Below are 16363 nucleotides of genomic sequence, written 5' to 3'. Positions count from 1 at the left end.
TCCATAGTGTATATCAATATGATAATCATGATGTATCCATTGCTGAGTGTATGAAAAAAATCAAACACTTTTTTGTTGTATTATTCATAAAATGAATTATACCCTTCATCAAATGGAATTTTAATAATCTGATTTTCCATAATTTATGTAGTGAATTTTGTGATCTTATGAGCAAGTTTAAAAATATTATTTAAGAATGAATTCCTATGAGTTGGATTATTTTAATAGGAATAAACTTTAGCTTAATTACTGAGATAGAAATAAAAAGCTCCAATTAAAAGACCTCAGATAATTTTCAGGAACACTTTTGTGGAAAATGCTGTGAAGGAATATCAATTAACTAATGAAGGAATAAATCCAATGTATAAGAATTAAAACATATGTCATTTTGCTTTTAATATATGCCATATTTTCAGGATTATTTTAATTAATTCTATGAAATTCACAACATTTTTGTTATAAAGGCTATGTATTATTGCTTAACTAAAGCTTTTGCATTAATTTTCCAACATTCTCTTAGAATATGTAGCTAATGAGTTTAGACTATGAAAAGTACATACTGCAACTATTTTATGTAATAAATTCTCAGATTATATTTTGCTCCATCTAATAAAATCTAAATTAACATTTGCTTCTGATTCATAAATTTTGAGATTATTTTGCTAAATTCAGATTATTAATATGAAATCCCAAAAGGTTATCTTTAAACAACATGTTTTCAGTTGATTTCAGGTGAATTTTCCCACAACATTTTTCATAAGACTTTTCTTTTCTCAAAAAAAGAAACTTGTTAATTTCAAAGGCAGAGTGAGAGGTAGACAGAGAAAGAATGATCTCTACCTGCTGGCTCACTCCTGAAATAGCCACAGCTGGGACTGGGCCAGGCTACAGCCAGCCAGCCAGCCAAGAGAGTGGGAGAATCTCAGCCACCGCAGCATCTGTGGAAGCGACCCGTACAGTGACAGAAAACCAAATTCAAAGCAGCGGCACTGGGACCCAAACAATCACCACACCATGGGAGGCCTGGTTCCCAAGCAATAGTTTAATTTGCTGTACCACAATGCTTGCCACAGATTTATTTTTCAATATTCTAAATAATTATTGTATTAAATAATCAATTCATTGAATAGAAAAAATGTTTTTATTTATGTAAAAATGACATATAAGGAAAAAAAGAAAAATAGAGAAACCTTTCTTCTACTATTTCACTGTCCAAATACCTGTATTAGCTTAGACTCAGCAGGCTGGCACTGGCAGTCCAGAGCGCAGACTGAGGTTTCATTGTTTCACATGGGACATTTCCTTCCACCTGTCAGGGTAGGCATGATCAACATATTGGACTCAGAAGCAGAGCAGAGCAGAAACAAGCCCTGTAGCTTTTATACGCGATGCAGGTATCCTTAGGGACTTGCTAACAACTACACTTGGTGTCATTTTAGATACAAGACTGTACAAAGTATAGACCACAGAAACTAAAATCCTTTGAGAACATTAACCCTGAATTCAAAGTCATAATTGAAAAGAATCTCATGCCTTTTGTCATAAGTTAAGGGTTCTATTTTATATTCAAATCAATTTGATCCCATTTTGTTAACATGCTCAGCATTTTCTAAGGTGTAATTTCATTTCAGGTTCTGATCCACATAGAAAAAGTGGAAAAGGCAATGGCATTGGAGACCAATTTAAGGCACCTGGAGTTGCTAGGCCCTATAATAAACTATTCTTTCCAGTCCTCCTTCCCTGGCTCAAACACTAATGACTGGATCTTGTGTTTTATTTGGCAGGATAAACAAGAACAAAAAGTCAGGAGAGGTTCTGACTGCTAAACATATCACATTCTGCTGAATGTTTCAGAATAGAGATTTTAAAAACTGGAATACAAAAGAATAGTTTTGGCTGTTTAATAATGTCTTAATAAATTAAAGTGTGTGTTTATTCAATTAAGTATTTGTGAGCACATGGTACTTATGTAATATCCAGTGTCTGAAATTGTACTGAAATTCAAGGCAACATTACCTCTGAAAAATGCCAAAATCCTCAGTGCTCATATAACATCCTGAAATTGCATATTATTTAACATACTCTGAGGAAGAAATGAACAGTATCATAAACGCACATTTTGGAGTAATACTTTCTATAGTTTTTAATCTTTTTGTGAAGTAAAAGTTCCAGGAAGACATGTTTTAGACATGTTTATGAAACAAAAATATTAAGATTATTCTGATCAAATACTTTGATACATTTACTGTTAGATCTCACTGAATTATGTGGTATATTTGAAAAGGAAGACTAAAAGAAATGATAAAATCTTGCAACACTCTGCTCATTAGGTAACACAGTTGACTCTAAGATTGCCAGCTGCTTTATATTCTCCAGGACAAAAACAGGTCAAGTTTCAGGACACTATCAGTAGGGAAAAAAAAAAGGAAGAAAAACTAATCTAAGTAACAAATTATCTTTTATCATTACTATACAATTTGAAAGTAATGGCCAACTAATATAGTTTATCTCTGATTAAGCTTGTAGAGTTACAGAATTACAAAGTCTTGAAGTGAAAAGGAGGCAGGTGTTTGGTACACCTGTGAAGACACCACACAAGGGGCCCATTTTCCATACTTGGGTTCCTGTGTTTGAGCCCTAGCTCTGCTCAAGGACTCTCTCTCTCCTGTCCATGTACACCTGGCAGGTGGCATGTGATGTCTCAGAGACTTGGGTCCTTGCCAGCCATGTGGAATACCAGGGATGAGGTGCAGGTTCTAGGCTGCTGCCTAGAATATCCCCGAGCATTTATGAAATGAACCAACAGGTATGGGATTTTGGTGGGGAAGTACAATATATTTGAGAGAGACCAAGGATAATTGAGACGTATCTGTAACTAACACTCCATTTTGCTTTAAACTTAATGCTGCTTTAAAAATAAAATATTTTTTAAGATACTGAATTCTCACTTAAATTTGCAATTTTAAGATGGTAGTGAATGAAGTCTATTCTATGCCTAGATCTTGATTGTACTTGTGACTTTATTTGGTCAATAGCATGCCCAGAAAGTTGTAGCAGAAGAGTTTTAAGTATAGACATTTACAGAGTTGGTATATTTCTATATTGTCCTTTAGAAATTTTTAACTTGCTTAAGAATGACTTATCCTGTCCAGGCTCTTGGCTGCGGATTGGCTCAGCTTGGGCCAATGAGGTCACTTGGGCAGTGAACCAGCAGATGGAAGATCTTTCTGTCTCTCCTTCTCTCTGTACATCTGCCTTTCCAAGTAAAATTAAAATAAATCTAAGAAATGGCGGATGGAGGATGAAAGATGTGCAACCCAAACACTCCTATCAACAGTCAAATCTTTACGAAATACCTGGAAGTTGCTCTCCAAATGTGCTGGGCTAATAGATGATCAAAAATTGGATTTTGGTTTCTTGAGAAAGCCTTGCCACTATTCATTGAGCCCAGGGCAACTGTCCAGTTAAACCACACACTCCTGAGCTAAATATATGTTCACTGATTTTTAAGCCACAAGTTCACTGATTTAGATATCACTCTAGTAATAAATATCTGTAACAACATAACAGATACCTGTTAGTATGTAAAAATTGGGCCACCATATCTATAATTCTTAGAAGATTAAGGCATCGTTCATGTAAGACACAAATTTTTATTTTGTAGAAGTCAGTTATAGAAATTGCCATGAATCTGTAGATTTATAATTAATTAACATGCTATTGATAGAAATGATGATATCAAAAGAGAAGGTAGCAACAGAAGCTAAACCAAATTTGGTCTGTGTTATACAAGCATTGATTAAAATATTAACCCATGTGCTTATGGACAATATTTTAATCTTAAAAATAAAAACACTATAAGTCATGTTATTTCAAATAAAATACATGAGCTATATTGCTTCATCAATTTTTGCTCCTATTCCTTCTTAATTAACATATGTTTTATGGTTTTTGAAGTGCCTTCACATGTTTGAAAAAAACACATAAAACTATTTCTGGTGTAATGATTGGTGTTTTGTGGACTTTCTGTGGCTCTGTAACTGCTTTTCTACAAACCTCATAGGGAAATATAAGGTGTTAACATTATTTTAGGTCATCAATCAGGAATGGGACATATCTATTAAAAGATCCACTTTAATAAATAAACAAAAGTACTTGCAAAATTACAGTTTATAACAAGGTAGATTAAAAGGCATAATATAATGAACATAGATTTTAAATATTACTGAAGAATCTTATTTCTTTAAACACCATGGCTTTTGGAGACTGAAGCATATTAAAAATAATTCCTCAACTGGTATGCAAAACATGCATGGTTGGCTATGTAGGTCACATATTTTTATATCTCTATGTCCTGAATAAAACTAGGGAGCCTAACTTGATCATTTTGTGTGACATTTAGCAAATATCCACTGCTTCTGAATTTCAGTTTGAGACAAGAAGGAATAAAAGATGTATTATAGCTAAGAGAGGCTTAACACATTTTAAAATTTCCTAAGCTTAGAAAAACACAAAATTTTAGAAGGCAAAAGCCTGTGAATCAGGGGCTGACATTGTGGTATACAGACTAAATCTGTTGTCTGAGATGCTAGCATGCCAAACGGGTGCCAGTTCTTACCCAGGATAACTTACTTGTGATCCAGCTCCCTGCTAATGAACCTGGTAAAGCAGCAGAAAACAGTTCCTTGTTAATGACCTGGGAAAGCAGTGGAGGGTGAACCCTGAATTCATGTAAAAAATGCAGGAAAGAGATCCAGTAGAAGCTCTGGCTCCCAGCATCAGACCAGTGCAGCTCTGGCCATTGTGGCCATTTGGGGACTGAACCAGCAAATGGAACCCATCTCTTTCTGGCTCTCCTTCTCTCTAGATAACTTTGCTGTTCCAATAAGAAATAAATAAGATTTTAATTACAAAAGAGAATTACTCTTAGTTGGGAGTTAGTGCCCTAGTGCAGAAGATTAAGTCATTGTGACACTGACGTTCAGATATTGAAGTCCTAGCTCTTGTCCTGTCAGCCCTATGTCTGATCTCATTTTCTGGTAACATGTCCAGAGAAAACAACAGAAGATATTGGGACCCTCACCTACCTGGGACACCCAGATGGAGTTCCAACTCTTGGCTTCTGCCTGTCCCACCCAGCCCTATCCTCCGTGGTCATTTGGAGTGAATCCTCAGGCATTTTTAAGGTCTTTTTCTCTTTTGATATCTCCTTTTCTCTCTCTGCCTACACTTTTAGTTAAATGAAAATAAATATCCTGTAAATATATATATACATACATATATAAAATATTCATTCAAAACAAAATCTACAAACATGTAAATTCCATACAAAAAGACTTACCTGATTCAATATACATTTTATACTCTTATTTATAGATATATCAAATACTGTCTATATGTTGAGACAGCTGGGATACATCTGTATCTACAGGCACACATATAATATATATTCCATTTAGTTTAATAGGATTTTACATAATTTGTGTTCTGACTATGCATGATCCCATAGGTAATATGAACATTGTGGACTCTTCATTCTGTTAGTTAAACAAAAGACTGAAGAAGTCATTTCAGATAGAGTATATTACATAAGTGTGAAACACATTGAGTTTATGAGTATTGTTTCCATATCTTTAAAATTAACAGCTACTGTTCTTAATCTTTAGTTTTCTCTTATGCTTATATATGTGTGTGTGTATATATATATATATATATAGAGAGAGAGAGAAGCCTAATAAACTTCATTTTGTACTTGCTATGCATACTTTGTGATTTATATCACATGACTTTTGCAGTTCATTTTACTAAGTATATGACCACTTTGACAGTTGTTTGATTTGGGTAAAAATGACTAAATCTTTCTTTATATAGTCAAGGAAGGAAAATGTACTGTTGAGCTAAGACTACGCATGAACTGTTTCATCTGAGAAGGACAATTTGTCAGAACATTACAAGGAGGTACAAACACAGGGTTATAATGGAAGCAGCCGTGCAACATTAGCTATATCATTCAGTCTCATAAATGCTCTAATAAATCCCCATATTTCACACTGAGGGGTGGCACAGCCGCCTGCTGCTGGAACTCACCCAAAAAGAAGCAGCTTTGCCCCAAAAAGGGATGCCCACCTCAGCTCCAATATGAGCACCATGATGTATATCCTGCAGAATGAACTGGGCAAAAACAAATGGCAACACTAAAGGTGGACCAAACTGGTCGCCCACGTGGACTCCAAGCTACTCTCTCACCATGGCCCAATATCTGTCAGCAGATTATATAGTTTGATCACTGCCAGTCTTATAATAAAGTCACAGAGGAAAACAAAACAAAACAAACAAAAAAACAAAACAGAATTCCCAAAGCTCAGGTTTTCTCATAAAGATGCCATTAAAAACTGTTTTTGCTCTGTGAGTTAAATCTATTGCCCACTCAGCCAAAATCAGAAGTTAACCACGCTTGGGATATACCCAACACTCGTCACCACTTCAATTGCTTACAAGAGATCAGACATAATTCTCCTCTGAATTAATAACATTTAAGAGTATTGAAGAGTCTTGTACCCAACAAATTTGAAACAGAAAAAAAGGTACATTATATTTGCATATTTAATAGTGTAGCATAAATGCAGTTAGGTTTACAGAGAAGTAGGGAATATAGTGAAGAAATGTAACAATTTGAATTTTAATGATGTTAATACAATGCAATATAGCAAATTAAGCACAAGCATGGACATTGTGGCATGTGATCCTAACCTCGCTCATTAGTGTCACCTTGAGAAGCTAATTTAAGTTCCATTAACTCCAAAGTCATTATTTGACACAAGAAATGCAAAATTTGTTTTGTATGATTGCTATAAAGTTGTGTTAAAATTGGCCTACAAACTATATAATCTTTACTAAATTCTAGGTAAATAGGGACTTTCTGGTTTCCTAAACGATGCTGTCATATTTGAAAGTTTATAGTTTAAGGATTATAATTTTAAACAAGGTATCAAAATTCATACTATCTTAATCATGTTTTAATTTAAAATTCTGATCATTAAAAATACTCAAAACACTTAGGATCAATCAAGATGGTTCACCAAAAGAGATTAGCTTTTTCTTATTTCCTAAGGCTGGAAAAGTTGCTGTCAGATAATGTTGATCCTCAAAGTATGTGGCTTAATGTCACCAAAATAAAAATATTGCTTTACACCTGTTAGAAGTTTTACTTCAATGTTTTTATACATCAATATTGAGACACCTCATCATTCAAAGGGAATAAGTTTCCCTGATAAAAAATGTATTATATAGAGAAATTTTAATTATTAACAGCTAATAATGCACGGAAATAATATTTATAATTATCCTTAGCTGGCACCAGCTGAGCTCTTCTTTGTGTCTCTTAAGGGCATTACAAGATGAACTTGGCACAATGATTCAACGGCTAAATCCTCACTGTTTGTAAGTGCTGACATCCCATATGGTTGCCAGTTCACACCCTGACTGCTTCACTTCCCATCCAGCTCCCTGTTTATGGCCTAGGAAATCAATAGAGGAAGACTCAAAGCCTTGGGATCCTACACCCACATGCGAGACCCAGAAGAAATTCGTGGCTCCTTTACTTTGGATCAGATCAACCCTGTCTGTTACAGCTACTTGGGAAGTGAACTAGCAGATAGCAGATGTTTCTTTGTCTCTCCTTCTTTCCATTCATCTGATCTGCTTTTCCAAAAAAAAAAAAAAAACAAATAAACCTTAAGAAAAGAGACAGAGAAAACTTCACAAGGGATCACTCAGTAAATACTGCTAATATCCCTACAATATCGATCCAATTAGCTCCATTTTACAGATGTGGAAACTGGTGCTGGAAAGGAAGAGTCGTAATCACAGTGTCACTATGTGTAGCATCCAATACACAAAGGCAGAAGAGTCAAGTTATCTGGCTCCAATACTTTTGTTTTTTTAACTTTTGCATCTATCACCAATATTATAAATACCCTCATAACATTCATCTATCATTAATATTGTAAATACTCTCATAATATTTATTCACAAACATTCATTGACATCTTTAAATATTTTCATTTACTTGAAAGTCAGAGTAAAAGAGTTAAACAGGGAGAGACAGAGAAGGTCAGGGGCCCATAAGCCTTGAAATATCCTTTGCTGCTTTCCCAGGCCATCAGTAGGCAGCTGTTTTGCAAGTGGAGCAGCCAATACATGAACTGATGCCCACATGGGATACCAGCACTACAGGCAGAGGATTAACCTCCCATACCACCAAGCACAGGCATGCTTTCTCCTTCTCTTTCTCTCTTTCTCTCTCTCTCTCCTACAATTGCTATAGCTTCAATCTTAATAACAACAATGTTAACTCATATGCTGGATGTCTTTGATGATGCAATAATATAAAATGAATAATCATACACCAAAACTTAGATAGCTATTAGTATATGTCAGGGGTTTCTTAATAATTCTTTGGATATTTACAAGAATTTAATGTAAATCACAAAATAATATACCCATTCTATAGAGGAGCAAACTTGGCCATAATTTAAATAACTTGTCCTAGATAACATAGCTAATAAAGGGAAATGTTGGGATTAGGAAAAATGCTATTCATTCAATGAGCACATACTGATAGGTGATTGCTTCAGCATGACCAGGGATGAGTGGCTGCTGACTACAATTTTCTATATGAAAAACATTCCTATGATAGGTAATAAAGACCCTCATTTTTTTTCCTAACAATATTAATGACAATAAAATTGAATTTGGGGCCAGGGCAGTAGCTACACAGGCCAATCTTCCATTGCACAGTGCTAGCATCCCATATGGGCGCAGGTGTTACTTCACCTGTTCCACTTCTTATCCAGCTCCCTGCTTAAGGACTGGGACAGCAGCAGAGGAGAGCTCAAATGCCTGGGCCACTTAACCTGCTTGGGACACTTAGAAGATGCTCCTGGCCTCAGATCAGCTCAGCTCCAGCCTTTGTGGCCAGTTGGGCAATGATCCATTTGATGGATAGTGGGTCTCTCTCTCTCTCTCGATCTTTGTCTCTGTAAATCTGCTTTTCAAATACTAAATAAATAAAGCTTAAAAAATAATTTATTTTCTGTTTCTAAATTCTTGCATGCACAGGGTATTTCCCAATGATATATGTGGGGTTTGGAGTGAAATGAGTGCCTTATGGAAACAGCACAAGGTTCATAATTTCAAATAAGTTACTCTTTAAAAAGATTCATTTTTATTGCTAAGTTAGATATACAGAGAGGAGGAGAGACAAAAAGAACTATCTTCTGTCCTATGATTCACTCTGAAAGTGACCACAATGGCTAGTACTGAGCCGATTCAAAGCCAGGATCCAGGAGCTTCTTCCAGGTCTCCCATGCTGATGCAGGGTCCAAAGTTTTGGGCCGTCCTTGACTGCTTTCCCAGGCCCCAAACAGAGAGCTGAATGGGAGGCAGGATGCCAGATTAGAACCGGCACCCATATGGCATCCCAGCATGTTCAAGGCGAGGACCCCAGCCGCTAGACCACTGCGCAGGGCCTCAAATAAGTTAGTTTTGAACCCACACTCTATAACAATTCTATGGGATGTACAAATAAATAACAAAATTAGGTCCTTTGGGGCTATTTAAATATAATTCTGCCATTTTCTGTTTTTTTTCTTACTGTCATCTTTCATCTTCCTCTTAGTAATTGAAGATTACATCATTATTAGTTGCTGCTTATTTGGTTTGGAGTGCATGTGTAAGTGGAAATGTTCTTTTGTTAATCAATGGTCAAAATTTTGAAAGCATCCTACACGAGAGCAAACTGGCTCAACCCATCTTGGCTCTACATTGATTTCCATTACTCAATGAAGAGGTTTTGGGGAAAGGTAGGTCTGCTTGTGGTGGGCGGGCTGAGGTGCCACTGTGATGGAAGAGGCTGGAAGTCTTAAAAGAGATAGGCTTAAAGAGATAGGCTTTATTGTTTTCCTTATTGTACAAAAAACAGGATTACTTTTTTTTTTTGTAGGAATAGTGAAGTAAGCATGAACACAAAGGTTTTTATGGCTGCCATTGATTTACCAATAATTGCAGTCTATTGTGCTTCTCAATCACCAATGCTCCTTGCCAGGAAGAAGATTTGGTAGCATGGTATACAAAAGAGTGATTTTCAACAAAATCCAAGACCTTTGTGTGTTTGTGAAAAAGAAATAAGTGGGATTTAATGGGGTTATTTCTGAGGGAGTCGGAGTCTGTAGCTGCAGCTTTGAGGCTGTAGCCCCTTAAGGGATACACTTTCTCTAAAAATCCACCTGCCTTAAATATTTTGGACTGTGGGAAGAAGTATATTGTGAGGGAGCTGACTGGCAGGCTCAAAGATGAGAAACAATGTGAGTAATGCCTCTTGGTTATGGGAGAGAAGGAGAGCTTCAGTTAAAAACAGAAATCAGTTGAAATCGAAAGTAGCTTTACTGAGAACATGTGAAAAATTAACATATTATATTTGAAGATCCCCCTGTTGAATTTCAGTAATGATAGCCCCCAAAAGCACAGGCAGTCAAAGCTAACCTAAACAGAGAGGATGATATCAGACTCAGAAATTTTTGCACAGCAAAGAAAATAATCAACAAAGGGCAAAGACATTCAATAAAATGGAAAAAAAGAAAAAAAGAATTTGCAAACCACTTCCCTGGCAAAGGATTATCCTGAATATATTAGCAACTTAAAAGAGGGAACGACAAAGAAACAGCCAATCTGGTTGAGAAATGGGAATGGAATTCAATAGAGAGTTCTCCAAAGAAGGAATAGAAATGGCCAACAAATATATTTTTAAAATGTTCAATACCATAAGCCACCAGAGTAATGCAGGTTAAAGCCACAATGAGATTTCACTTCTTCCTTCTCAGGATGGCTGAAGCCCAAAACACAGAGAGAATACATGCTGGTAACAATGTGGAGAAAGAGCATTTTTTTTCTGAGCAAAATCAAGATTTTTTAAATGAGAAAGCTACTTCCACCACAATCAGGAAGCAATCACAACAATGAATAATAACATACTGCTAATGTTCTTTGCCTATCTCAGCACATTAAAGCATGTCACTAGATTAATGCTGAACATTTAAAAACGTATTGTACTCATGAATATCAATTTGTGATTTTTTTTTGGTGTGTAGTGTTTTTTTTTTTATTGTTAATAACATTGTATTATGTGATACAGTTTTATAGGCACTGGGATTCCCCCTACCCCTCCCACAACCCTACCCCCATGATTTTTTAACCAGGCATTAGAAATAACACAGGATTTAAGATTCATTGCTTCTCAATAAAATTTTTTTTAAATTTAGTATTGGGAGAGTATTTGTGGGTTAATGAGTTAAGCCGCCACTTGGAGTGCCTGCTTCTCAAATGAGTATATCTGTCCAAATTAGAGTTCCTTTGGACCATTCACATTCAGTATTCTCATGTTACTGGGAGGCTGCGTGATGGTACAGACATCTTGCCACTGACATGGAAAATCCAGATAGAGTTGCTTGTTTTTTGACATCAGCCTGGCATAAACCCAATCTTGTAGGTATTAGGAAAGTAAACCAGCAACACAAGGCAGAGTTCTCCCTCAACCCCCCTACTTGTCCCTGTAACTTTTGACTTCCTAAAAAACTAAAGTAAAACAAAACAAAACAACATTTTTAGCTTTTAAGACAGACAAGAGAAAACTAAATGCAATAAAATGCAGAATATGCACTATGGAAAGGTATACAGAAAGATAACAAGTTATGGAAAACTAGAGATGACTACTGCCTACAATTAAAAGATAAATATATCTAGGAAGAATTTGCATAAACATATGAGGAAAAGTCAATACCAGTTAAGTATACCAGTCAATACCAGTTAAATATATCTAGGAAGAATTTGCATAAACATGAGGAAAAGTCAATACCAGTTAAAGAAATAAACCTATAAATTATTACATGAAATTATCCCATGCAGATTCTGCTTTTCAGATATCACAAGAAATGTGATCATGTGGTATTGATATATTAATACAAATTCAAATTAGAATTGAACTAGTCAAACCAGAATGCCAATATGCTTGAAAGAACACATGAGACTTCAACCAAATATTAACATGTTTAACAATAATAAAATTATACCCTGGTAGTACAGTATGCTGATATTCAAAAGGAATATTTAGCAAATGTCAAACAACAAAATGAAGGGAACATTTAAAAGTAACCTGTACTGATAAATGGATAGTAGATCTACACCTTTCCTACAACCATTTCAATCCTGAATCGCTATATTCCACACCTGTTCTCTTGGAATTTTCTTTCAGCCAACAATCATTCCATTGACTACACCAGGCTATATGTTTTTTTTTCCCCCAGTTGGCTTAAATAATAGATTATTTCAACTACTATTTGTATGGATATCAATAACATCTTTACTACTACATCTAGATCTTTGATCTCTGACTTTGCTAAACGTTTCCATTCTTTTTATTGTTGGCTGATCAACACTTGTATTAGCTTACATTGCAGTTGGATGCTATAAAGGTTTTAATTCTCTTGTTACTAAAATGACTACTACATGATTGCATCAATTTTCAAAAGAAGAGTGAATTTATTTAGACTGACATTTGAACCCAGAAAACAATATTGCCTTAACAGAAAAACCTGGAATTGACAGACTTCTTCAGCCATTTTAAGCCACAATGATATTGCAACAACCGACCAAACAACAAAGGGCCGTAATTGGGTTATATAGATCTTAGGAGAAAAGCTATCAAAATCTCTCTCTTTGACTCATATCTACAGTTATCAACTCTTGGTAACAGGAAATTACTGTCTGTATCCATCTTAAGTCTTTCACCCTGTGGTGTAAACTCATTTCCTTTACCTTGCTTTTCTGTACCTGGGTATCTCAATCAGTAGAATGAATTTCCACAAAATGAGAAACAGAAGTTAATAAGGTCCTATCAATTGTCCCCGATCATGCACAATGTTGATCATAATGATGGATTTTGTACAGCATCATAACAAAAGATTGGTAGTTAGCTTTGCTGTTCTGAAAACACAATATTTTGATAACAAAACATTCCCAGTTTGCCCAAATAAAAGATGCTAACAGCCACACACTTCCATATATTAGATGGTGATACTTATAATAAAAGTGAAATATATTTTGTGCAGATCGATAGCACTCCTGAAACAATTCACACATCATCTTTTGCTTCTTGCTTTAGTGTGGCAAGCAGTCTTTGATATTCACTGTGGAGATAGCTACCAACATGATGTACTAGTGAAAACATAAAATTGATTTTTTTTTTACTGCTCTAATGTAAAAGGCTTACAAATTATTCTACACATTTCTACTAAACACAACTTCCTTTGGAGTGTGTGGGACAACTAAACCCTGAAGCTGCTCACAGAATGCTGAATTTCTTTGAATAATCTCAGAAAACTGCACTGAGATGGAGAATGTGGTACCTTACAAATTCTATCTAGATGCAATTATTACAATTTAATCTGCCAATCTCTTTCATCTACATGCAAAAAGCTTACGTAATTGAAGGTAGCACTATCTTCCTTTTTATTATAAAAAGCTTAAGTCATTAATTAATAAGAAAAAAAAAGCCACAAATGAAAATTTTCCTTAGAACCACCAAATACCAAGACTCCAAGGGAAACCATCTTTTTTTTTTTATTGTCCTCAGGACTGTTGGCATTTTGGCCAGCTGAGGTTCAAATTAGACAGCTCCATGGGTAGCAGGCATCCTGGGGCCTGTGAGGATCCTGGAAACACAGGTGACCATTTCAATTATTTCCCATGAATGGTTTACTCTGCCTCGGCATCAGCATGGGACGAGGCATGGGGTACCCACAGTGTGATACATGCAGTCAAGCAATCACGTAGTATTCTCCTAATTAATTTAAATATGCTTGAGAAGATTATGTGACTTGAAAACCCCATGTTCTGGTCAATGGATAAAATCAAGGCACCCTGAAGTGAGAACTGATGGCATCTTTTACAAGCTTTTCGAAACTCTCTTTTGATAGATGACTGAATTACTGAAATATTAAATTTGAGTAAATTGTTCATTTAAAACGATATTGTTAATGAAGAAAAATGAGGTTGCAAAACATGCTGGCAGATATTTCTAATTTCACTAATAGTGAAGGTATCAAAAAGGCATCTGCGAAAGTAAATATTATCCCTAAAACATAAAAAGAGAATTGATAATGAAGCTCAGACAGTTTCAGCAAGCAGAACATCAGAACTTAAAAGAACAGAAACACCAAGGACAGAATTACTGATTTTGTGACAAAGTATTCTCCCATGAGAAAAAATCTGAGCCAACACTGATACAAAGGAATGATTCGCAGGCAATTCCAGAGAATCTCATGAACATGCAGGCATTTACTAGCTCATCCTGTGGCAAACTACAGGTTCATATGACTTCATCCTTCATCCTAAACAAGTATGTATTTCCAGGAGATAGTTAACCCTGCCCCCATTCTGTGTCCATCTTTTTTTTTTTTTTTGCATGTTTGGTGCCTTCTAAAATGAACATTCTTAACGTGTAAGAGTACACCCATTCAGCTCATGATTTTCCATAAGTGTCCACTACTTTATCATGCTCTGTCCAATTACAATCTAACTGAATCTCACAAGTCAGGTTCTCCTCACTCTCATAGTCCTTATGCTGGTAACATCTGTGCTACTCCAAACTGCGGGTAGGTGCTCTACTCATTTCTGTCTTTGAAAGCTCATTTTAAAATGAACCTATTAGAATAAATTAGAATTGGGCATTATAAAAATCTGTGAAAAAAAATCTTACTAATCAAATTCTAATGGGAATATAAACAGTGCACCTGTGTACAGGAATATCAGTGAAGTTAAAAAACAGCATTACTCTCATCCATATGGACTCAGAAAAGAAAGGATATTAAAAGTGTGGTCAGTAAGTGAGAGATACTAGTGTATGAAAATATTGAGATTTTCAAGGAAAGAAAGAAAGGTTTTCAAAGTAGGGAAATTTGGGGATTTAGCCAGAAGAGAGAAAATGAGCATTTTATACCAAAGCAACTACTAGCCCAAGACAAGTCATGCTGACGTGTTTAAAAGATAAAATAAAATATAAAATATACAAAGAAAAAAGACTAAAGCCATATTCACTCCTTCTCGTAATCATCTTTCTGTTATTAATTTTTTACAAAAGTGATTTAATTTCTTATCTTTTGTGTACCAGCTATGTTCTTTCAAAGAATGGTGTCATCATTTGATGACAATTATAAACATTGCCCTTTGCAGCCCAGAAGAAATTCTAAGTTTTAAACTCAGTCATACGTCATATTGTATACAAAGCAGCTACAGAGCTATCAGAGGATATGAACCATATGGAGTTTTTGAAACAAACTTAGCATTTACAGTATTAATACTAATGTGAGCTATCCCTAAAAATAACGAATTTATTAGACCCCAGGTATGAGAAGCAATAGATCATGCTTTTGATAATAGCTACATTTCTAATTAACTATTGCTTATTCTAAATTTCCTATAACTAAAATACATGTGGTAATGTCATGCATGTGCCATAGCTAAGAATATCAAATATAATCTTAATTTAAATACAGTTTTCTTTGAGTTTTAAAGACATGTACATATGTAATAAAATTTTAAATAACTTCCAACTGAATAAAATAACATAGCTGAATGATCTTCAAATCAGAAGCAGTAGATGTAAAACATGGTGGTACTTACCATAGTGAAATTCATAACTTTCAATATCCATATTGTCATGGCTAAGTTAACTATCATGGTAACCAACAGCAGAAGGACAAAGAAGTATAAGCACCTCTTTCGCCAGCCATAAATTCCCACTGGATACAGTTGTGCATTCTCAGTCCTTGGCAGGTTATTCTGTTGTGTTGCTAGTATATATTGTTCTCGTGTCATCTGAAAAAAAAAAAGGAAAAAAAAAAGAAGAAGGAGTATTAAAATTTAATCAGTTCTTTTCCTCTCTGGCTATATAGGCATCGGCCTCCACCATGAATGACAAACAATTCAGATCATGAAATTTATGAGTAACTAACTGTGAGAAAATAAATATTCTCTGGTATTGTCCAACCTAGGAAAGCAACAATGTCTAAGACAAAAATTTTGGAAAACCTTGGCAAAATATACAAGACAATATCACATTTGTTTTTGCAAACAGAACTCATTTTGGTGATGACAAGACAGTCAGCATAACAATGATTTATGTTTCCTTGCATTATGAAAAGAGAAATGAACCCAAACATAGACTTATAGACTTATCCTAGATGAGAAGAAAACGATCTTAATTAAACAATGGAAAGACCCCCAGAACCAAATGAAAAATTCAAGGGGA

At 35.2% G+C, this 16363-nt stretch overlaps 1 protein-coding gene across 3 annotated transcripts in view; it reads right to left on the bottom strand.

The window, feature by feature from the left end:
• The window catches only part of SGCZ (sarcoglycan zeta), a 336717-nt gene extending 320787 nt beyond the window's left edge, over positions 1-15930 (bottom strand). For all 3 annotated transcript variants that reach the window (XM_040966026.1, XM_040966027.1, XM_040966028.1), the window contains exon 1: positions 15736-15930. In XM_040966026.1, the coding sequence (XP_040821960.1) occupies positions 15736-15930 (195 nt within the window). The remainder of the gene's footprint in view (positions 1-15735) is intronic.
• Positions 15931-16363: the final 433 nt, after the last annotated feature.

Source organism: Ochotona curzoniae, unplaced genomic scaffold (genome assembly GCF_017591425.1).
Source record: "Ochotona curzoniae isolate NIBS_2020 unplaced genomic scaffold, NIBS_Ocur_1.0 scaffold_4505, whole genome shotgun sequence".
Classification (NCBI taxonomy): Eukaryota; Metazoa; Chordata; class Mammalia; order Lagomorpha; family Ochotonidae; genus Ochotona; species Ochotona curzoniae.
This window is presented reverse-complemented; position numbering and strand designations above follow the sequence as displayed.